Below are 23,402 nucleotides of genomic sequence, written 5' to 3'. Positions count from 1 at the left end.
TGTCACTCTGGTGTTCTGTTGCTAGGTATTCTTGACCATTTGTGGGTTCCACTGCTTCATCAATATTCCCCACCTGGGGTTCAGCAACACTGGTCTCCATTTCCAGTCCTAATTCCCTTGATGTTCCTTGCAAAGGATTTCTATCAGTTTCTCGTGGTTCAGGGTAGACCTCTCGGGCCTTGGCTCTGAGCCTGGAGCGTGACTCAGATTCTATGACCTCAGATCTGAACTGTGCAGGAAAGCATGGCAAGCGATGGGGGCCATATGAGGTTTCTGCTTCCTCATCGGAGTGATCAGATGCTGAGTCTGGTGTCTCACTATTTGTTTTTGCTGGTCTTTGCATTTTCCTTTTCACTGTGTTCAATTTAGTGTCTTTTTCAAGAGGTAAGTCATTGACAGGGAGCAGGAGGTTGCGGTGTAGTATCCGGGGTGTTCTGCTACCAACTTCTGGCTGTACCTTGTACACTGGGCTGTCTTTAATTCTCTCCACAATACGACATACCTCTTTTTCCCAGTAGTCACGGAGTTTTCCTGAGCCTCCTCTCTCAGATAAGTTTCTGACTAAGACTCTGTCACCTGGTTGAAGAATAGCGCCCCTCACTGTACGGTCATAATACTGCTTACCCTTGGCCGATGCTTTCCGACTGTTATCTGCAGCAATCTGGTAAGCTTCTTTCATCTTGGTTGCCCATTTTTGCACAAAGTCCTGGCTGTCTGTTTCCTCATTGTCAGTTGTAAGATTAAACAACAAATCGATAGGTAATCTTGGCGCTCTGCCATACAAGAGGAAAAATGGTGAATAGCCAGTTGATTCGTGTCTTGTACAATTATATGCATGCACAATTTGTGGTAGGTAATCTTTCCACTTTGACTTTTTCTCTTCTTCCAAGGTCCGGAGCATCTGAAGCAGAGTTTGATTGAATCGTTCTACTGGATTCCCCTGTGGATGATAGGGGGTGGTGCGGGAGTGAGTTATTCCAGATAGTTGTTGGAGCCTCTGAAATAAGTTATTTTCAAACTCACGCCCCTGGTCATGGTGCAGCTTTGCAGGGTAGCCAAAACGAGGGATAAAGTCTTGGAAAATCTTCTCAGCTGCGGTTTTTCCAGATTTGTTTTTGGTGGCATATGCTTGTGCAAAGCGAGTGAAGTGATCCATCAGAACCAGAACATATTCATAACCTCCTTTACTTGGCTCAAGATGCAGAAAGTCCACAGACAGAAGTTCAAAAGGTTCGCTTGTAGTAATAGAGCCCATAGGTGCTCTGTCTGGGTTACTAGGGTGCTTCTGCTTGATGCAGATGCATTGTCGAATTACATAATCTTCAATCTCTTGCTGCATGTAAGGCCAATAAAACCTTTCTCTGGCCAGATGAATCACCTTGTCAGATCCGATATGTCCCATATCATCATGGAGGCTTTTAAGGACAACTGGTTTCAGCTTATGTGGCAAAACAAGTTGCTTTCTTTTTCCTACTTGCCTGTACAGTACTCCCTTGTCAATGGTGAGTTTGTTCCATTCATGTATCAGTCTCTTTGTTTCAGTTCCCATTTGTTCCTTGTCCTTCTTATTTGGACCCCATCCTCTGCTTTTGAGGTTAATCACTTCACTGATGGTAGTATCTTCTTGCTGTGCAACCCTAATATCATTTGGTGTGATTGTATCAGCACTTCCTGGCAACACATCGTTATCCATTGAGGTGAACTGTAGAGCAGCCACCCATGGCACTTCTTTATCTTTAGCTGCTTTGTCCCCCTGCCAGACAGCTGAGACGACTTCTGGAGATATTGTTTCCTTATACTCAGTGATAGTGGCCTGTAAATCCACAGGGAAGCGGGACAGTGTATCACCATCTGTATTTGCTTTCCCAGGGCGGTATTTGATGTCAAAGTTAAAGTCTGCTAATTCTCCAACCCAGCGATGACCCACTGCATTCAATTTTGCTGTACTCAGAACATATGTCAGAGGGTTATTGTCAGTATATACAGTGAAGGTGGGTGCATAATATAGATAGTCTCTAAATTTTTCACAGATTGCCCACTTCAGGGCCAAAAATTCTAACTTGCCAGAGTGGAGATGGTAATTTCTTTCAGCTGGGGTGAGTGTTCTCGATCCGTAGCCAATTACACGTAGTTTACCATCCTGCTGTTGGTAAAGTACTGCTCCTAGTCCTTCGTTTGATGCATCAGTGTGCAAAACAAAGGGCAATTCAAAATTTGGAAAAGCCAGTATGGGTGGAGTGGTGAGTATATCCACAAATTTAGAAATGACTGTACGATGTTCATTAGTCCATTGAACTGGTGTCCTTGAAGGTAGCTGTATATTGGATTTTATCCTCCCTCTTACTGTAGTCAACAAGCTAGATTTTCCAGTATTTCCAATAGAACCATTTAAAAGTTCAAACAAAGGTTTTGCCAACCTGGAAAAGTCCTGTATGAAGGAGCGGTAATAACTAAGGGAGCCCAGCAATGATCTGACTTCTCCAACTGTTTTGGGTTCCTTTTCCACTAATTGTCGGACTGCTTGCAAATCCTTAGGGTCAATCTGTACCCCCTCTTCTGACACTAGACGACCTACGTACCGGATTTGTTGTCTGAATAACTCGCATTTCTCTGGTCGTAATTTTATTCCGTGCTCTCTCATTCGACACAGTACCCGTCTCAAGTCTTCCACATGGTCATGAAATGTTTTGGAAAAGCAAAGTACATCATCCAAATATGGAGTGCAACATTCATCTCTCAATTGTTCCAGTACCCCTTCCATGCATCTTTGAAATGCTGCAGGAGCGTTGCTCAAGCCAAAAGGAATGCGTACCCACTCATATAGCCCCCATGGGGTACTGAAAGCAGTGACAGATCTTGAGTCCTCATCCATGAAACCTTGATGATATGCACTTCCTTGATCCAGGATTGAAAACCATGAGTAGCCCCCAAGGTTATCCAGTAGGTCTTGAATGCGTGGCAGGGGGTGTCTGTCAGGGATGGTTTTACGGTTTAGCTCTCTAAAGTCCACACAAAGACGTAAACTTAAGTCCTTTTTCCTGACACAGACAACTGGAGAAGAGTAAGCCGAAGTGGACTTCTTTATCCAACCATTGTCCAAAAGGTTCTGGATGTATTCTTTCACCTCTTTGTATAAGGGCTTTGGAATAGCATTGTACCTTTTCTGCACAGGAGTATCATCTTTCAAGTGGATTTTTAGCTTCAAATCTGGAATGCAACCAATTTCACCATCTTCACGTGAAAATACATCTGATTCTTCATATAACATGCGCTTGACTACCTCTTGTTCTTCCTCTTTTAAGTGGGACAAATCTACTGGTGGGTTCCATTTCTCCCTAGCAGTAACCTTGTATTTGTTGCTTCCCTGATTAACTCTACTGTACTCTGGGTGTGCAGCATTGACTTGGCCATCAACTAGCTGGCTGAGTATTACTGGGTCAGATGGTGGGGGAAGGACTGGCCAGATATCAATAATTTCTTCTAGAGTGCCTAATAATGTTCCACTAGGAAGGTAGATATCATGTAAGGTGTAATTTTGGAGAGGTATGGTAATTAGTTTTGAAGTACCAGTTGGATTGTCAACAATGGCAGGGAGTAGTTCAATGCCCTCTGGGCAATGATTCTCTGCTAGTGGCTCAAAAGTCATTGTGCCTCGTCTAGGCAAAGCCCTAATTTTACATCTCACTTGACATATTTGACATGCTGGGATAACCAGCCCCTTTTTCCCCATCCTTACTGTAATACCTGGTGATATTGCTTCCCCAGGTTTTACTCCTACTGCAGAGATGATATTATCTGCTGTGTCACCTTTCAGGTTTAATGCCTCACTCAGCAGTGCGCTAAGACTGGTGGTATCGGTCTGGTCACAGTTCTCTCGGATCAGTTCCTCTATAACATTGAAGCCTAACAGTGGACAGTTAACATGACTTTGACTTACTAACAAAGGAATATCAATGGCTACCTGCCCATGCCTGGAGCTCAGTATCTGAAGTGACACCTCAATCCACCCTTCAAATGGAATCTCAGTGCCATTTGCTGCAGTAATACAGAGTGCACTTCCTGTTAATAAACTCTCAAGTGACTGAATCTTAACATCAGGCAATGTCTTCCTTACCCACTCTCTCCCTACTATGCTAACCTGTGCTCCTGTGTCTAACAGCATTTGTGTTTGAATTCCATTGATTACACACGTGACCATGCAGTGACTCCCAATTAGTTGGGCAGCACGTTTTTCTTTAGGGGGCAGTAGATATATGTTTTGCATTGTGGGAGCCTCAATCTGGGGGGATCTGTTACTCCTGTTGGTCACTGGTTGTCCCCTCTCCAGTGACCTTCCCCAGTTTCCCGATTCCCATCTCTTAGTACAGCCAACAGCTCTGTGTCCCATCAAACCACAGCGAAAGCAGTGAGTACACCATTCTTTTCCCTGCTGGGCACATTCTTGACATCTTCTTTTAGGACTATCTCTTGAGACCTGAGTGTTTAATTGTGGTAGTGCACAGACATCTGTCCGAGTACTGTTACCAGTATGCTTTGTGATCTTTTCAAAATTTTTTTTTAGCATAGACACTTGAGCTGCCAGCTGCTCAAGGGTAGTATTATGAGCTTGATGTCCACAAAGAACTTTCAAATTATCATTATCGTTATGGTTCACAATCTTGTCAAATTGTTTTGCTAGTTCGGACACTCGAGCAGTTAACTGCTTTATAGCTTCACTGTCAACTTGCATTCTATCGTTTGCTTGACTCAGTTCAGTCTGATCAGCCTGTGAACTGTCCTTTTGTTGTACTGAATTTACAGAGACTGACCTATGTTCACTCGGAGTGTGAAGACGCTTTATTCTCTCTGCTTCCTCCCTGGTAGATTTAGTTATCTTCTCTACAATTATATCATCAGTCACCTTCAAGTCAGTAAGAAATGGTTTTATGTCTTGTCTGATGTTGTTATTTTTTTCATTGAACCCTTGATAAAGGGTATGAAGAAATATGCCCTGAACTAATTTTCTGTCATAACTGAATTCAGCTCCATTCTGCTCTGATGCCTGCAGCACGCGTTGTCGAAGATCCATTATCCTATATACAAAATGTTCGGGTGTTTCCCTATCTTGTTGCTTTGTATTGCTCAGTTCCTGAAGCAGTTCTCTGCTGCTTTTATCCCTAATGTGTAACCTAAGAAATCGTTTGAGCTCATCTAATGTGAGATCATCTCTACTCATAAGAAACTTTTTGAAGATACCAGGTTTAATTACTTTTAGTACAGACTTAACAACTTCAAACTCAGTAAATCCCTCATGTAACCCTACATCTATTTGTTTGCAAAGGTTACTGTATGACATTTCAGAGCCCCCATCATAGATTTGCCCACCATGGACTTTGAACTCCCTACGAGGCAGAAAAGTAGCAATATCAGTGAGTCTTACCACTTGATTTGAAGTCATGTAAGGAAGACATCCTTTCTTCAAGTCCATAGAGTTCCTCCTAAAATTTTCAAAGTTTCGGCCAAAATGTTTAGCTCGGCTCGAATGAATATCTTGATCCGGCACTGCAGTGGTAACATCTGTACAATCCATATTCCTAGCAGGGTTGAAATCCTTTTTGGTTAGGAGTTGTGAAATCATATCCTGGAAATGAAGTAAGTGTGACATGCCTTCGTCCTCCAAATTTCTCAACTTTTCACTCTTAATATAATCAAAAAGGAAATAATAAAGTTCTTGTTCACCTAGTTGTGAGAGTTCTACAGTTTCATCTCCTCCTTCATCTCCTATACTTGCAGCCAGGATGCTGAGTTGATTGTAATCCAGCAATATTAATTTCTTATGGATATCCCAGATCAGCATCTTGCGTGGTCCAGATGTTGCCATCTCCCTTCTGTACCTGAAGCTGGGCTCTCTGGATGACTCAATTACAGGAGTCGTCCCTGAAGTTTCACAACAGGAATTACCAGGTGTAGTGATGACTGTCTCCATGACAGGGTGCTGATCCCGGACGAGCCCCCAATTGTTACCGACCTCAGGCCTAGGGGAACCTGGGCCAGGTACAAGCCACTGTTGCTACAGGGTGTAGCCACAGCAATATGGTGTAAAACATAAAAGAAACAGACAGCAGTCCCAAGTCTCAGACCATACTTATCTGTTCTCTTCTACCTTTATTCTCCTTTTTCCAGAAATATATATATGCTTCAATTTCTGCATAGATGAACATGGTAATCAGTGAAAACAATGGTGCAAACCAATTTACTCTGTATAACAAATAGTGTAAACACATTTACTTTGAGTACTTGATTAGAAACCAATGTCCCCAGAACTCGTTAATTTTCCAAGGAAGCAGACAGTTCTGTATCTACACATTGTGTGTAGATAAGATACTAAATCAAAGCAGTCAGCAGGTGACTCTTTAGCAAGACAGGTAAATATTTGTGTCCTGTAGATAGCCATCAGCAATAACCTGTAGCAGAATTTTCCAGAAATTCTGCCTTTTCTTTAAAACACTGATTTATAGCCCATTACACCCATTACATCTTCAGTGGTTTCCTTTCGCTTTCCAAAGATATGCAGATTAGGGGACAGCAGGGAGACGTCCTTCTTACTATCTCACCACCTGGAGGTGTTCTGGGTATAAAGGGGCAAGACATCTATGGGGTCTACCACCTGATGAGCTTGAAGTTGCCCCAATGGCACCATAAGAGGTGCACCAAGCAGCAGTGCTTTGCAGACAGACCAACTACCTGTGCAGCTACTTTGACAGAAGCCCTACAGTATAAAGTATGCTGTTGACACTATTAAGAAAAAACACAATGACATTACATTATATGCTGCATAATTCTTTATTGTCACACAGGATTCTAGCATTGCCTTCCAAAGTAGCACAAGAGCCAAGAAAATTCCCCAAACCAAGCAGGATCTAAAAACCCAAGCCAGGTGAAGACGCTTCTCTTTCTATCCACGTTGCAATTGTTTTAAAGCTCCAAGAAGTCACCCGCTGAGCCTCATCTTCTCTCTGATGATGGAGTTGAGGTCTCCATTGTGTTATTACTTGACTTCTGTCTTCACCTCTGTGCACAGTAGAGAAAGACAACGTTACAGGAGCAGCCGAGACGTCAAAGGGGTCTGAAGGTAAATAGAGGGGGCTTGACAGGGCAATACTGGATATTAAAATAAATACATTGCCTAATTATTTTTTTTTGTAATTAACAATGTATACAGAGAGGTGTTTTTCTGTGAAACACTAAACCAGATAATCATTGGCTGATTCACAGTCTTTTTATTTATTTATATTTTGATTTCTCTGTCACCCATTAAGCTGCGCATTTGCTTTATAAATACCATGCCTGTCTTTAAAGGACTACTTTTTCTCCTTGCAATATTCAGTCATTATTTTACATTTTATTTATTTGTATCTTTCTTATTTACCTTTTTATACTTTACATTTTAGAATGCTATGCTATGCTGTGTTGTTCATCCATCATTGTTTACTTTGTTTGAATTAATTTTCTTTGTTAAGAAATGAAAGCCCTACGCCCCTCATTTGAATTACGCAGGTCTGAGAAGGCTGTTATTAACAAATGGAGGGCAATAACATTGGTGTTACAAAACACCTAAAATAACTAAAACTCCACTCGCTTCAGACACTTTGTCAGGTTTGTGCTGCGTATGTTGGTGCAACAACTGAGATCTTCTGAAATCGACCATCAGACTGCTGTGGAGCTTCACTGCCAGCACCGCGTTATGACTATCAGCCTCCATAACTCTCACCCCATGTGTGTCCAAGAAGGAAATAGTTTGTATTATATTATATTATATTATATTATATTATATTATATTATATTATATTATATTATATTATATTATATTATATTATATTATATTTTCAAACCTACCTTATTTAAATAAAATGGGGCGATAGCTTGTCTTAGCAGTAATGGGCACAAGTTAGGAAGCAGCACTAAGGATGTGCCAGTCCATTACTGAGCCCACACCTGCACACACAAAGCTATTTTGGAAAAGCAAAGAAACCTAACATGCCTGACGTTGGGGATCTGAAAGTAAACATCGAACATGTAGAGGAAAACCCACACAGAAATATGGAGAAAACACAAACACCGTATTGACACGGAGCACATAAGGGATTTCAACCCAGCATACTGGACCCATAATGAAGCACTGCCTTCCAATGTGCATATTATATTATATTATATTATATTATATTATATTATATTATATTATATTATATTATATTATATTATATTATATTATATTATATTATATTATATTATATTATATTATATTAGGTTTAGAATAAATGAAATTTAATTAGATTATAAGTGCATACATCTTACATTCATATATCTTACCTTTGGTTACCACTGTGGTTTGTGTAACACTGCCACTGCTATGAAAAAAAGAAAAAGATGTATAAGATTAGGACACTTCACACTAAATAATTATTAATCCTAAAAAGAACTGCAGTGAAAATCTAGAGAAACAAAGAAAACAACGCAGTGAACCAATCCCTGTACTAATAGGATCCTAAGAAACCCTTGGCAATTTCCAGCATTTCACAATTTTTCATTCTTTTTATCTTTTGGTCCCTATAAATGCTCCATGGGTGTTCTCCTGCATTCCAAACTCATTTCCATCTTTGCTAAAATAAGAAAACATTCAAGCAGATGTTTACAGATTCTGAATGAACCCCGCAGTATGCCTGGACAATTTGTTGCAGTTCAGAGTAATACTGCTGTGGCATTAACACATAACAATGAAACATTTTGAGGCCCATTGTTATTATCTACTTACAGTAATCCCTCGCTATATCGCGCTTCGCCTTTCGCGGCTTCACTCCATCGCGGATTTTATATGTAAGCATATTTAAATATATATCGCGGATTTTTTGCTGGTTCGCGGATTTCTGCGGACAATGGGTCTTTTAATTTCTGGTACATGCTTCCTCAGTTGGTTTGCCCAGTTGATTTCATACAAGGGACGCTATTGGCAGATGGCTGAGAAGCTACCCAGCTTACTTTTCTCCGTCTCTCTCTTGCGCTGACTATCTGTGATCCTGACGTAGGGGGATTGAGCAGGGGGGCTGTTCGCAAACCTAGACGATACGGATGGTCGTCTAAAAATGCTGAAAGATCATCTTCACGTTGCTACCTTCTGTGCAAGCTGCTTCCTGAAGTGACATGCTGCAGTGCTTAAAAGCTCGAAGGGCACGTATTGATTTGTGCTTGTTTGTTTTTCTCTGTCTCTCTCTCTCTCTCTCTGCTCCTGACGGAGGGGGTGTGAGCTGCCGCCTTCAACAGCTTTGTGCCGCGGTGCTTCGCATACTTAAAAGCCAAACAGCCCTATTGATTTGTTTGCTTTTTTTCTCTATCTCTCTGACATCTGCTCCTGAATTGAAGAGGAAGATATGTTTGCATTCTTTTAATTGTGAGACGGAACTGTCATCTCTGTCTTATCATGGAGCACAGTTTAAACTTTTGAAAAAGAGACAAATGTTTGTTTGCAGTGTTTGAATAACGTTCCTGTCTCTCTACAACCTCCTGTGTTTCTGCGCAAATCTGTGACCCAAGCATGACAATATAAAAATAACCATATAAACATATGGTTTCTACTTCGCGGATTTTCTTATTTCGCGGGTGGCTCTGGAACGCAACCCCCGCGATGGAGGAGGGATTACTGTATTATTATTAAAGTACTGCATATCCTTATTCCACCTGAGTCTGCAGCTGTTAGGATGCTTGGCACACGGTTATAAATAAGCCTGTGGTCATTGTCAATGGGAAGAGGTGCTCAAGGAGGACAAGCAGAAGAAGCCTTTGTTAGTTTGGGAATTGCCTGCTGTGCCAGTTGTTTGATTTCAGCAGCACTAAGTCATTTTCTTATCACGGTTACTTTCTTCATTTTCTACTCACTTTTCTGATGTGGATTTTCTCAAGTTTCTGCGGTTGGTTGGCACCCTACCCATGATTTGTTCCTGTCTTGTGCCCTGTGTTGGCTGGGATTGGCTCCAGCAGACCCCCGTGACCCTGTGTTCGGATTCAGCGGGTTGGATAATGAATGGATGGATGGATTTTCTCAAGTTTGCCTGTCTGTGGTCTGTTATGTCACTTGACACAATACATCAGTGTTTCCGCTTAAAAATTCACAAAATATGTTTGTTTGTTTAATTATTATATATATATATTTTGTAACTTTCTTTGTGGAGATCCAGAGAGAAAGTCTGTTGGGACTGGAGACCACCCACCATGCGGTTGATGAGGGTCCCCGCTGTGCCAGAGTAAAAAGAGATGCACTTTCAGAGTTATCACACTACTTTGATTCAGTACATTGAATGGTCCACAAAAACCTTTAAAGGTTCATTTCACTGGTGGAAAGTCAGGGTCTTGGGCTTTGGTTTCAGAATTAAACATTTATCTAAAGTTGAACCCAAAAAAACTCTGAAGTGAATGTGAAACTGGCGTATGCGCAGCACTGTGGATTCTGTGTACAGGCACTTATTTAGTTATTTATTAGAATGGCTCTCTATATCACACTGTGAGCACTCGGCTTACTTAGTGGAAATCACTTAAAGATGAGAAATGGCAAGTGGGTTGAGGTTGAGATGAACAGCGGGTTTGTGGGGTTATCTTCACAATGCCATACTGTTGCTAAGATAATGTAACTCTATATTAAGGTGACCAAGTGTTTCTCCAAACTTCTGTCCAGTTTCACCAAACAGCAGTGCTGTCGTTTCTGTTCACCTGGGTGGTGAGCTGTCAGAGCAGAAACACACAAATCCATTAAGGTTCATGGGGCAGGACAGATGGGCAGGCTGTTTGGTGGATCTTCTCAGGTTTTTAGGCCCCTAGTCCCTAACTGAGAGGTCCCCTGTAATGTGGACACTGGATGGAAATTTTGTCCTCTAATGGTTGTTTTGTAGGCATTGGGTCGTGCAGGTTCTTGAGTGTAAAGTGAGGTGTGTTGAGCGTCATGTGGACATCATTTGGTAGTTTGATTTCTTTTTGAGTTGATCCTTGAGGATAACGGGGGCATTGGGTGAATATTAACATTCAGGAGGGTGACGTGTGTTTGTGGCTGAAACACTGCCTGTGTAATGTAATCATCAAGTGGACGTTTAACACTCCATTGAATAAAGTGGGCTTTGAGGACATCAGGTCGATGTTTAGCCATTGCAAAGGTGTGGCGTGTTCTATGGAAATTTTGTCAACTGGTGTTTTTCTTTCTTTAATGAATTTTGAGGTGTTCTTGCATGTAGCTAATTCAAGGGTCTTTGTTTCTATGGGATACATCAGAATGGCTGATGTGTGCTGAGTTGGCAGCAGCAGGCTAAAGTCTGGCTGTCTCAAAAAGTTCTTGAGTGTCTTGTAAAAGTGAATGGGTGATGTGTTCTGTGTGGTTGTTGGGTGGAAGTTTAGCCATCTCAAGTGCATCGTGGGTTTGGTGGGCACTGGATGATAATGTAGACACCTTAGGGGTCTTAGTGTCCTCAAAGCACTGAAGGTGTAAACAAATGTGGAAGCAGAACAAGGAGACAACTTGTTTGTTCTTCTCTAAATTTCTCATGATGAAGATGATTCTAAAAACCTGAGTTACTGGAATGGATCTGCAAAGCCCTGCCATCTAAAAGTTGTAAAATTTTTGACAATTATAGAAAGAATATATTTTTAATATGCATAATACCCTTCCATAACCATATTCAATGCGGGATCAGACTTTAAATCCCTGGCTCTAAATTAAAGAAAATAATCTTAATTTTATATATTATATTCTTTTTTCAGTTTTCATGAAGGTGTAATTTTGACAAGAAAATTCCTAAATGGTCTCTATGCCTTCCACCTCTAAGAAAGTAAAAGAGAGCAGAGGAGAGCAGGAGACAGAAGAGAAGCTCACATGGCAGACGAGGCTCCGCCAGCGCCCAGCTCCACTCCTTCCAACAGCTGCCTGTACATGGCAATCTCCTTCTCCAGTTTCTCTTTGATGTTCAGAAGGTTCCTGTAGTCCTCAGACTGGGAGGTTATGCTGTTCCGGATGCTCATCAACTCCCCCTCCATGGTGCCCACCAAGGCAGCGTAACGGTGAAGCTCCATCTGATAGCGGTCATTCACTGCTGCCAGGTTATCCTCCAAGGTGCCTTTCTGGACGGAAAATAAAATAATAAATAAATGAAGCTCTGTATCCTGGAATGGGCCGGTGACATCTGCAAAAGCTGAAGGTGTTATGGAGGTCCACTAAGACTTCATTTAAATTTGAAAGAGCCGAAGCTGCATGATGTTCTTAATGATTAGTTTGGATTACATTAGATTAGACAGAACTTTATTTCTCCTCAGGGGTAATGTGTCTTTTAATGGCAATCAGAGTGAACAAATCTTATTAAAATATTATTATTGTACATTTGGCTGACACCTAATCCAATGTAATGTATCAAAATATTTAATGTTTTTTCACATATAAAGATTAAATAACTTGCTCAGTGTGATACAGTGAGGAACTGTACCACCACCCAGCACCACAGCCCAGTCCGTATATCAAACTGGTGCACTACACAATGCCCACCCTTTTTAACAGATGAGCTGAAACACCTCCATCATCAGAGACATGCAGACACAATAAGTTACTCACAGAGACCAGCAAGGTGTCCATCTCTGTCTGTAGGCTCTGGTTCTGATGGCGAAGCTCCGTCACTTCTATCTTTGAGCTTTCACTGACATCTGTTTCCTGGATGGCTGCTGCTTGCTTAGTTTCCACCTGTGGATAAGAAACAGGACAGTACTGAGTGGGAGTGCAGGAGCTGGAGAGCACAGAGGGGTGGCGCCATTGAGTCATTAGTTGACATAACTGGAGTCCAACTTTGTGTATTTGTATATACCAGTAGGAGTATGGATATGGATGTTGAGTATACTGTGTGAATGTGTACTCAAGAAATGGGGGACACTAAATCTGCACTATTGTGTCTAGCTATTTACTTCTTATTTATATGTATCTGACAGGGAGATTTTCTTCCAGCATTTTTATTGTAGCAGGATTATGTAGCACTGCCTAAGATAAAATAAAGTACTTATACAGTCAGTAAATAAATTCCACAGGGGGAAACATTTTATCACTAAACCAACATTTCAATGACCAAACCCAATGCAGGAAGCAACTTTCCTTACCCTTCCTAAGTTCCAAAAAATTCCTCCTGTAGTTACCTCCATTATAAAGCGCAAGTGGGATCGTTACATAAAAATCTCGAAGGGGAAAAAGCTTGAATCAGAAATACAAATGGACAATAAGTGCAAGATTTGACAGAGATAAGTTTAACAACATGGATTTTTATTCTGGAATAAAACACAAAGAAACCTTCAGCTTTTTACATTTTTAGTAGATATTCTGTCTTGCTTCATGTTTCCCTAAGTTTGTGAGACTGTGTGCATCAGAGCATTGTGTGCACCTCAACATGGAGGCCCAGTTGTGTGACAGCAAGTCTCGTTATTTGTTCATTGGCGTAATTATGCTTAGCTCTATGGGGCTGGCTGTTTGGCAATTTACGTTTTTTGTACATTTAAGTATACCACATTGGAGCAAGAAGAGAAAAGGATCAGGAGAGAAGAAATGTTCAAATTCAAAATCTGGAGTTCAAAAAGTCTTTTGTCAAATCCTTTTCAAGAACCAAAACTCAACAGTCAAGAAGAAGCTGCAAAATGAATTCACCTGAAATCCAAGAATTGAAAGCCTTTTGAAATGCTATTACTGTATATTATGAGTTAACCTCAATCTTGAATAAAGACAGGGAATCTGGCAGAGGGATTTTATTCCAGTACTCTAATGACATAATAATAATAATAATGTCATTGAATGGATACAATGAAATGTAATTATCGCATACCCCTTGGGGTCTGAGCACAGGGTCAGCTCTTGTACAGCACCCCTAGCGCAGTGGCAGGTTAAGGGCAGGTTTGTCAGATACTGAGGCCTCTGCTTTTTTGGATCTGCTCTGTACAACTGCAATTAGTGCTGATTCCAAAGGTTTTTGGATTATGATGTATAATATTCTTTACTGACCCCTGTGTTATACTTGTCTATTTTTCCACATTGAGAAACATTGTTTTCTACATGCTATATTTATCATTGAATGTTATTTCAATCATTGAATTCATTTTGCCATTTTGTGGTGTTGCAGATTTGAAATTCGGGTTGTGACCTGTGGGATGTTGCAGGTCACAGGGTATAAAGGTTTTCCCCTTTGACTTCCAGATTGTCCAAGTTTGCAGATAAGACAAAGATAAGATAAGACTAATTACGTGTTTAAAGAAACTTCAGCTTGGCTAAAGACTAACATCTATTTCTCAAATTCAAGTTTAATTCGTTTTTCACACTTGGTTTTCAGGTGTCCCAGTAACAAGCTTTTGCTTTGTCTTGACTCCCATCTATCCCCAGGACCTGATTTCTTTGCCCTTCTTGCCTGCTTTTTCCAGGGGCCTAACACTTTGTCACCATCATTTTGAATTAGAGGGTTCGGGAAGTGACAGGATTGGTGGCTTATGCTTTTTTGGGATTCAGCGCAAAATCAACTGTTGATTTCAGCAATAGCCTCGTTTAAATAAATGGACGTACAATTTCAAAGGTGTCAATAATTTGTGTATGTGTTTGTGTGTGTGTCTCTCATAGTTATGTGTGTATATATAATCTAATTACATTTGAAGATGTCTTATGTTGCCTCTACAAGACTATCCATCAGCTGTCAAATTACAATAAACTGAGTCCAGCAGATCACTTGAACACAAACTGTTTTGCAGAAGGTCAATAGAGAAAACTCTAAATTGAGTTATATGGTAAGACCTAAAGGAAAAGCTCATCCAAAGCAATAATGTCATGGCTTGTCATTCTGCTGAGGACAAAAATTCTCTGATAATTGAAACTTATTTACATACTAAATTTAAAAATATAAATAGAAAATTATTCCAAAAAGGTCTCCAAACCCAGGTGGAGCAGCCACCCCAGAATGCACACCAGGATTGTAAGGATTTGTCTGCCACTCACCTGCTTGTTGAACCACATCTCAAGATCCTCCTTGTTTCTACGAACGATGTCTTCATACTCTGCACGTAAGTCATCCAAAATCTGTTTCAGATCTGGGCTTTCAGTGGTGGTGACGTCCACACTCACGGTGCCGGACATCTCCTGTTTCAGGATACTCACACTCTAAAGAGCAGAGAAAAAGTGGGAAGCATTATGATGATATCCATGATGTCCACTATTTAAACTTAGCAATGTGCCATCATTTAGTAGAACTAGCATTAACTTTGAATATTTATATACCATTGTTAATTTCAGCAATAGCTTGGTTTAAATAAATAGGCGTACAATTTCAAAGGTGTGATTAAAACCTTTGTGTGTGTGTGTCTCTCTCTTATTTATGTATATATGTGTGAGTGTTTGTATATACAGTATATACATAGATATACAGTCATATGAAAAAGTTTGGGAACCCCTCTCAGCCTTCTTAATAACTGACTCGACTTTCAACAGAAAAGATAACAGTGGTACGTCTTTCATTTCCTAGGAACATCTGAGTATTTGGGGTTTTTAGTGACGCAGTATTTAGTTGTATGAAATGAAATCAAATGTGAAAAACTTGCTGTGCAAAAATGTGGGTCCCCTTGTAATTTTGCCGATTTGAATGCCGGTCACTGCTCAATGCGGATTACTTGGTTGGATGAGCTCGTTAGGCCTTGAACTTCATAGATAAGTGTGTCCAATCATGAGAAAAGGTATTTAAGTTGGTCAATGATAAGTTGTGCTTCCCTTTGACTCTCCTCTGAAGAGTGACAGCATGGGATCCTCAAAGACACTCTCAAAGATCTGAAAACAAAGATTGTTGAGTCTCATGGTTTAGAGGAAGGCTACAAAACGCTATCTTAGAGGTTTAAACTGTCAGTTTCTGTAACTGTAAGGAATGTAATCAGGATATGGAAGGCCACAGGCACAGTTGCTGTTAAGCCCAGCAGATGTGGCAGGCCAAGAAAAATACAGGAGCGGCATATGCGCAGGATTGTGAGAATGGTGACAGACAACCACAGCTCACCTGCAAAGATCTGCAAGAACATCTTGCTGCAGATGGTGTATCTGTACATCGTTCTACAATTCAGCGCAGTTTGCACAAAGAACATCTGTATGGCAGGGTGATGAGAAAGAAGCCCTTTCTGCACTCACGCCACAAACAGAGTCACTTGTTCTATGCAAATGCTCATTTAGGAAAGCCAGATTCATTTTGGAACAAAGTGCTTTGTAGTGATGAGACAAAAATTGAGTTATTTGGTCAGAACAAAAAGAGCTTTGCATGGCGGAAGAAGAACACCGCATTCCAAGAAAAACACCTGCTACCTACTGTCAAATTTGGTGAAGTTTCCATCATGCTGTGGGGCTGTGTGGCTAGTTCAGAGACTGGGGCCCTTGTTAGTGTTGAGGGTTGGATGAATTCAACCCAACCCAATAGCAAAAGATTTTTCAGGATAATGTTCAAGCATCAGTCACAAAGTTGAAGTTACGCAGGGGTTGGATATTCGAACAAGACAATGACCCAAAACACAGTTCGAAATCTACAATGGCATTCATGCAGAGGGAGAAGTACAATGTTCTGAAATGGCCGTCACAGTCCCCTGACTTGAATATCATCGACAATCTATGGGATGATTTTAAGCAGGCTGTCCATGCTCGGCAGCCATCAAATTGAACTGAACTGGAGAGATTTCATATGGAAGAATGGACACAAATACCTCCATCCAGAATCCAGACACTCATCAGAGGCTATAGGAGTCATTAAGAGGAAAAAGGAGGCTCAACTAAGTATTGATGTCGTATTTCTGTTGGGGTGTCCAAATTTATGCACCTGTTTAATTTTGTTATGATGCATATTGCATATTTTCTGTTAATCCAATAAACTTAATGTCTCTGCTGAAATACTACTGTTACCATAAGGCATGTCATATATTAAAAGGAAGTTGCTACTTTGAAAGCTCAGCCAATGATAAACAAAAATCCAAAGAATTCAGAGGGGTTCCCAAACTTTTTCATATGACAGTATGTATATATATATACACACACAAACACATTTTTAGTGTTTGCAGCACCCCAGACACCAGTTCCAGGATCAAATAAGAACTTTAATGCAGTTTAAAATACCTTCAACAGGTTTCTTCTCTCACAATTGCAGTTAAACACAAGCACAATACAATTCTCTTCTCTCTTGTTCCTTCCTTCAGTCCTCCCAGGTAAGCATTGCCGTCCTGAACTCCCAACCCCAAGTGGATGAAGTACAGCAGCTTCCTTTATACTGGACCTGGTAGTACATCCAGTGCTGTCACATTACATCCAGGAAGCAGTTCTGGGTCAACGGAACCTCCCAGTGACAAGAGAGCCTCCCTCCCAGTGGCACCCGAAGACCCCATACAGAGCTACCCAACAAATCTTCAACTCCCCTACAGCCCTGATGGTTTCCAAATGGGAAGCCTGGCAGAGGGATGTTGGCACCCAGGAGGAGCACATGACCCTAGGAAGCATACCTGTCCATGCTGTTTCGTCATTTCTTCAATCTCTTTTTTCAGGGCTTCAACTTCCTGATTGTTGCTGGTTTGGTGGGAATCGTATTCTTCCTTCAGACTCTTCAGATTGAGGATGTCAGCCTCCACTGTCTGGCGAATGATGTACTCGGTCTCATATCTGAGAAGAACAAAGTGGTATTACAGTTGGATTGCTTTTAAGAATGGCTGTGAGAAAATAAACTGAGGTATGAAGATTAATTAACAGGTTTCATAAGAGGGACCATCAAAACGTTTCTGCAGTTTTGTATTGTCGTTGGAAAAGGTGAAGGTGAGAGGAGTAGTAATTGGGCATTAAAAGGTTTGTACGATGCTTTGAAAACTGCATCGCAAATGAAGGTGACTATGTAGAAAAGTGATGTCATTTGTTTTTGAAATTCTTAATAAATAGAGTTAAAAAATGTGCCAGAACTTTTTGAATGTTCCTCATAAAATATTAATAAAAATATGCAAATCAGACTTTAATAAGATTCTGCAAATAAATTCTGTATGTTAAAGGCGAGCAGTATGGTAGTGCAGTGGTAAGCAGTTCTGCAACAGAGATGTACTCTCCGGAGGGTCTGCTCACCGTCTCTGTGTTACCATCATGCACCATAAGTGTGTGTGGGTATGGGGGGTGCTTCTGGGTGTCTCTTTCCACTCCACTTTAACTCCCTCACCACACCAGCTTATACAAACTGGCCCTGTGTGAGTGACTTTTGTAGAAAGGTGAGCCCTGCAGTGTACTGAAGCTCCATCCAGGGCTCTATCCTGTTTAATACCTGATGCTCCAGGGGTGGACTGTGACCCCTTTAACAATAAAGCAATGAACTAAGCTTGAGGGAGTTAAAGTATTTTATACCACAGTGAGAATTATTACAGCTACAGCTAAAACAATAAAACACAAATCTTTGCTTGCAGGAGAAAATTGCATGAAGTAAGTAAATGAATAATTTAAGAAGAATAAACCTTAGGGGTTCTTACTTTTTTCTGAAGTCATCAGCAGCCAGCTGAGCATTACCAATCTTCAGGGCCAGGCGAGAATTCTCAATGATGGCAGCAATTATCTGACAAGAGTAAAAATGGAAGCCGTCAATAGCAACACGAGAGGTGTTCAGGTCTGTTATAGCTGAAATTGTTTACAAACATTATTACTTATATTTAATAGTAGCAGATAAAAAATATTATAAAACTTTTTAATAGAAAACTGGTTCCCCACAAATAGTGTGAAATAAAAGTACACTCCTCACATGGTACATTTTAATTCTAAATACTCCTTTAGGATATTTACAATGTTAGAGTCACAAAACACACCCGCTGCAGTCCTTTAACTCTTAATGTACAAAATACAGCGCCACCATTAAAGGTCAGGCACTCATTTACTGAACTTGTTTTTATTTTACAGGATCATAGAGAGCTAAAGCCTAGCCCACCAGCAGCAGGTCCCATATAGGCAGGTCAAGACCACAGCAGATGACATTCCCATCCACACTGGGCCAGTCTGGAGTTGTTGATTAGCCACACGAACCAGCAGGGCTGTTAAATAGTAAGAGTGGGAAACCAGCAAGACTTCACAATAGTAATATCTGCCCCTCATTCATCACGACCCCTGTATATCCTTAATAGGCACGAGATGATGTGCTTAACTCAAAAACAGTAGGTGGTGTTGTACAGGCTTCACAAAACTGAGCGATCTAAACAAGATAGATAAATTTTTCAGCGTTATTAAATACAATGCAAACACTATAAAAATATGTAACTTTAAAACGATAAAACACTTGAAATTGGTATAAAACCAATAAAATGAGCTAAACGCCATTGATTGCGAAATGAAACTTGGTTGTGTCCTCCGCCCGCATGTTTTTCCAAATTCCTTGACTGTCTCAGACTGTCCTGCAAGCCAAAAGGCGTCTGCCTTTTAAAATAAACACGATCAGTGCAAACACGAGATAAATGTAATAGACACTGTTAATGAAAACTTAAATAGATTTGATATATTAACAATTTTTTACAAAATGACACAATCAGTTTTTATACTGCAGCGCTCCTGCTTCCGCACCTGAAGAGCGCGTCCCTTCAGATCGTTACAATGTAAAGCAATTTGCAAAGGCAATGACCCGTCATAAAAATGGTGAGAAAGGGCAAAAAAGTATAAGTTACAACATCGATAATAATGCAGCAACTTCAACAAAATTACTACTACTATTACTACTAAAAATTATAACAATAATGATATTATTATTATTCAGTCAGTCTTTCTCCAACCCGCTATATCCTAACACAGGTCACAGTGGTCTGCTGGAGCCAATCCCAGGCAACACAGAGCGCAAGGCAGGAACAAACACCAGGCAGGGCGCCAGCCAACCGCAGGGCACACACACACACACACACACACACACACACACACACAATTTATGCACGTAACCTGCATGTCTTTGGACTTTTGGAGGAAACCGGAGCACCCGGTGGAAACCCACGCTAACACGGGGAGAACATGCAATCTCCACGCAGGGAGGACCCGGGAAGCGAACCTTGGTCTCCTTATTGCGAGGCAGCAGCGCTACAACTGTGCCACAGCGCCGCCCATTATTATTATTATTATGATTATTATTATTGACATAAAATAGAGGACATAGATGTGGCAACGTAAAATTGTGCCTACACGACAAAATGGCTGAGACGGTAAACTTTCAATACATTTCTACTGATTTTTTGCCAAGTAACCAACCATTTGTCAAATGGGCTTATTTTGAAACTTACGTTAAAACTCCGAAAATCTCGTCCTCTGTTGTTCCCCCCATCATCAGTGGCTTGATGACCTCTTAAAAATAAATGTGCCAAAGTGGTTCTTCATAGCGATGCCATTGGGTGACCATTTCTGGTTCCCAAAAGAACCGCCCACATGAAGGTTCCAGAAAGAACCGTTCATTTATTTAGATCTCTGAAAAGGTAAATAAAATAACCATAAAGAGATGATTGCAGATTTGTGAAATATCAATAGCTTACTGAGTTTAAAATGACTCTCTCACACGGGATAACACAAGTTCAGGTGGTCTTGATCTGTCAGTATCCTGCTAGTCAGCCGACTGTATATTAAAGATTTCTGTTTCGTCCACAAACAAGGAACCTTTTCAGAGACCAAACAGCTAATTTTATATGCAAAGATCCCTTGAAAATGTTCTTTCTCAAGCAGTGGATCTACGAGAACCACACAACCCAGTGATGTGTCATTACGGTCGTGATATTTGTGAGGGGCTTAACCTGATTAAGTGACTCCCTGGCCGACGGGCTTTCGTCCTCTGCAGTTTGGTCCATTTCCTACCAGGATTACAGTCAAAGTTGTCGCAGTGGGCTTCATTTTGCATTATTCAGATTAAAAAGTTAAATGGTGTTCGTACGGTGTATTCTTTTGTATTCGCTCTGACAGTCCGCGAGTACGTTAACGGCTTATTTGACGGGTGTCTGGGAACGAATCCTCCGTTAATGTATGAGTTCAACTACCGTATGTCACAAATGACACAATCGAGCTTGGCGTTTCTGTCTATTGAAATTAAAGAGCCAAAATTATAAAAGAAGATGTTTTGTCAACGAATTTAACCAAAAAGAAATCTACTCAGAGCAAAAACCTAACCAAAGAGATTATCCAATGTGATTGTATGATAAGATTTCCAATATGAGTAATATTTATAAGAACATTTTTCAAGTTTTGATAGTGACATTCAAGTTCCCAGTTGTAAAAATTAACGTAAGAATATAAATTGCAAGGTTAGATATTAGTGTCATATTAACAGTTATATGTTTATACATTGTAAAATCAAAGACTCGAAAACATCACATTTGCTAGATATTATAAAATTAGATGTATGAGTTCTGACATTAATATTACCAAACAATTTAATGAAAATAACATTTAAAACAATAAAACGTAAACTTTCTCTGAGCAGCGCCCTGTCCAGGGATTGTTCCTGCCTTGCGCCCTGTGCCAGCTGGGATCGGCACCTGCACCGCCGCGACTCTGTTGTGGAATAAGCGGATTAGAAAATGACTCACTTCGGCTGAGATGCCTATATATTCACGCGGCAATCCATTTAAAGCACTTTACACTAAATGTACATTTAATTAAATAAATTAATAACCTACAAATATTTTACCCAGTGTTTTAATGTCAATTTTCCTCTTCATGATTCTGAAATAATGTCATCATTTTTCACAAAAGTTAAATATCTCACGTTCAAAACTTATTTTCATTAAACTCCACATTCAATTCAATACATTTGATTAAAGTTTTTGGAAGTTTTATTTTGTTCTTTCCTTAATATTATATATGACGAAGGCAGGGGGAGGTTAAATATTTTTCCCACGTTCCCCCAATGCACTAACATTGCGCCCCTATCAGCTTTGGTTCCTCACATCCTTCTTTTATGAGAGACCCCCAGTAAAGGCACAGGTGGCGAAATTTTTATACTTCAATTACTTTTATAATCTTGGTGGTCTTACATATCCAAGCAGAGCAGGTACAATGACTTAATTAGTACTGATGTAAAAAATAAACTCAAACTGAGGATATTACAATTGTTTTATGCTGCTGGTGAGATCTTAAAGAAACAATATTAAATAAGAAGCATCTTCTTTACAGTTTGTATAGTTTAGAAGACATTTAAAATATTCTACTGAGCATCGTGAATAAGATATCTTTGGGTTTATAAATTTAATCAGAATACAGCCCTTACTGGATACTCTACGAGTGATTACACCATCTTGTATACTTACATCTCTTATCCAGGGTTATGGTCACTAATTTCACATAACGACCCTCAGACTCGATTTACCTAAAACCTGAGAAGGTCACACCAACCTGTAGCTGCTGTGTGAGGTCTTGGATTCAAATCTTAGATTTAAACATTGCACACAGTATGCATACCTGGTCACGGAGGGGCTTCAGCTGCTCCTGGTACAAGGTGAAATCCCTGCTCACCACTTTGCTTGTGCGGAAATCCTTGAGCTTGTTCTCCAGGTCCTTGTTGGTTGCTTCAAGGGTGCGCACCTTATCGAGATAGGTGGCCAGTCTGTCGTTCAGACTCTGCATCTGCTGCTTTTCATTTAACATAAACGGGACACCACTGATGCTGCTACTTGAGAAAAAACCTCCATCAGCGCCACCACCCACACCAAAACTACCACCATAACCACCACCACCACCAAAAGTACCACCATAACCACCAGCAACACCACCACCACCACTACCACCAAAAGTACCACCGTAACCACCAGCAACACCACCACCACCACCACCAAAAGTACCACCGTAACCACCAGCAACACCACCACCACCAACACCAAAAGTACCACCATAACCACCAGCAACACCACCACCACCACCACCACCAAAAGTACCACCGTAACCACCAGCAACACCACCACCACTACCACCAACAAAACCACTGCCACTACCAAAACCACCACCACCAAAACCACCACCACCAAAACCACCACCTAAACTTCCAAACATTCTAGGATCAGTTAAACCTCTACCAACACCAGTACCCCTGCCATTGATGAGATAGGAGGAAACGCTGGAGGATTGTTTTCTTCTTAGTGGCATGTCTGAGATGAGGAATAGTTCAGACCTGGAGAAACGACCGACACAAGTCTATCAGTCAGCAATCAGCAGTGTGAACTCCAGGGATGCCATGGCGCTATATATACAACTGACTCGCCCCGTCTGCTGCAAAGCGGTTGGCTCTGCTGTCACGCCCTCTTGCCGCGGGGCACACCGGGTGGATGGAGTCGGACACGGAGGGGAAGGCGGCTTTAGAAACCAATCAATAACACATAAGACATAAAAAATG

The 23,402-nt window shown here is 40.8% G+C and overlaps 1 protein-coding gene across 1 annotated transcript; it reads right to left on the bottom strand.

Annotated features, from left to right (window-relative positions):
• Positions 1-6,803: 6,803 nt before the first annotated feature.
• LOC114667260 (keratin-3, type I cytoskeletal 51 kDa-like) lies at positions 6,804-23,062 on the bottom strand. The gene is made up of 8 exons (XM_051920287.1): positions 22,475-23,062; positions 18,538-18,620; positions 17,539-17,695; positions 15,017-15,178; positions 12,617-12,742; positions 11,888-12,132; positions 8,350-8,387; positions 6,804-7,050 (listed from the first exon to the last, which is right to left on the bottom strand). Exons 1-8 carry the CDS (start codon positions 23,060-23,062, stop codon positions 7,028-7,030), a joined length of 1,422 nt encoding a protein of 473 aa, XP_051776247.1. The 3' UTR covers positions 6,804-7,027.
• Positions 23,063-23,402: the final 340 nt, after the last annotated feature.

The sequence above is a fragment of the Erpetoichthys calabaricus genome, chromosome 17 (assembly GCF_900747795.2).
Source record: "Erpetoichthys calabaricus chromosome 17, fErpCal1.3, whole genome shotgun sequence".
In the NCBI taxonomy this organism is placed as follows: Eukaryota; Metazoa; Chordata; class Cladistia; order Polypteriformes; family Polypteridae; genus Erpetoichthys; species Erpetoichthys calabaricus.
The sequence above is the reverse complement of the archived record's forward strand: the minus strand, read 5'-3'. Positions and strand labels throughout refer to the sequence as shown.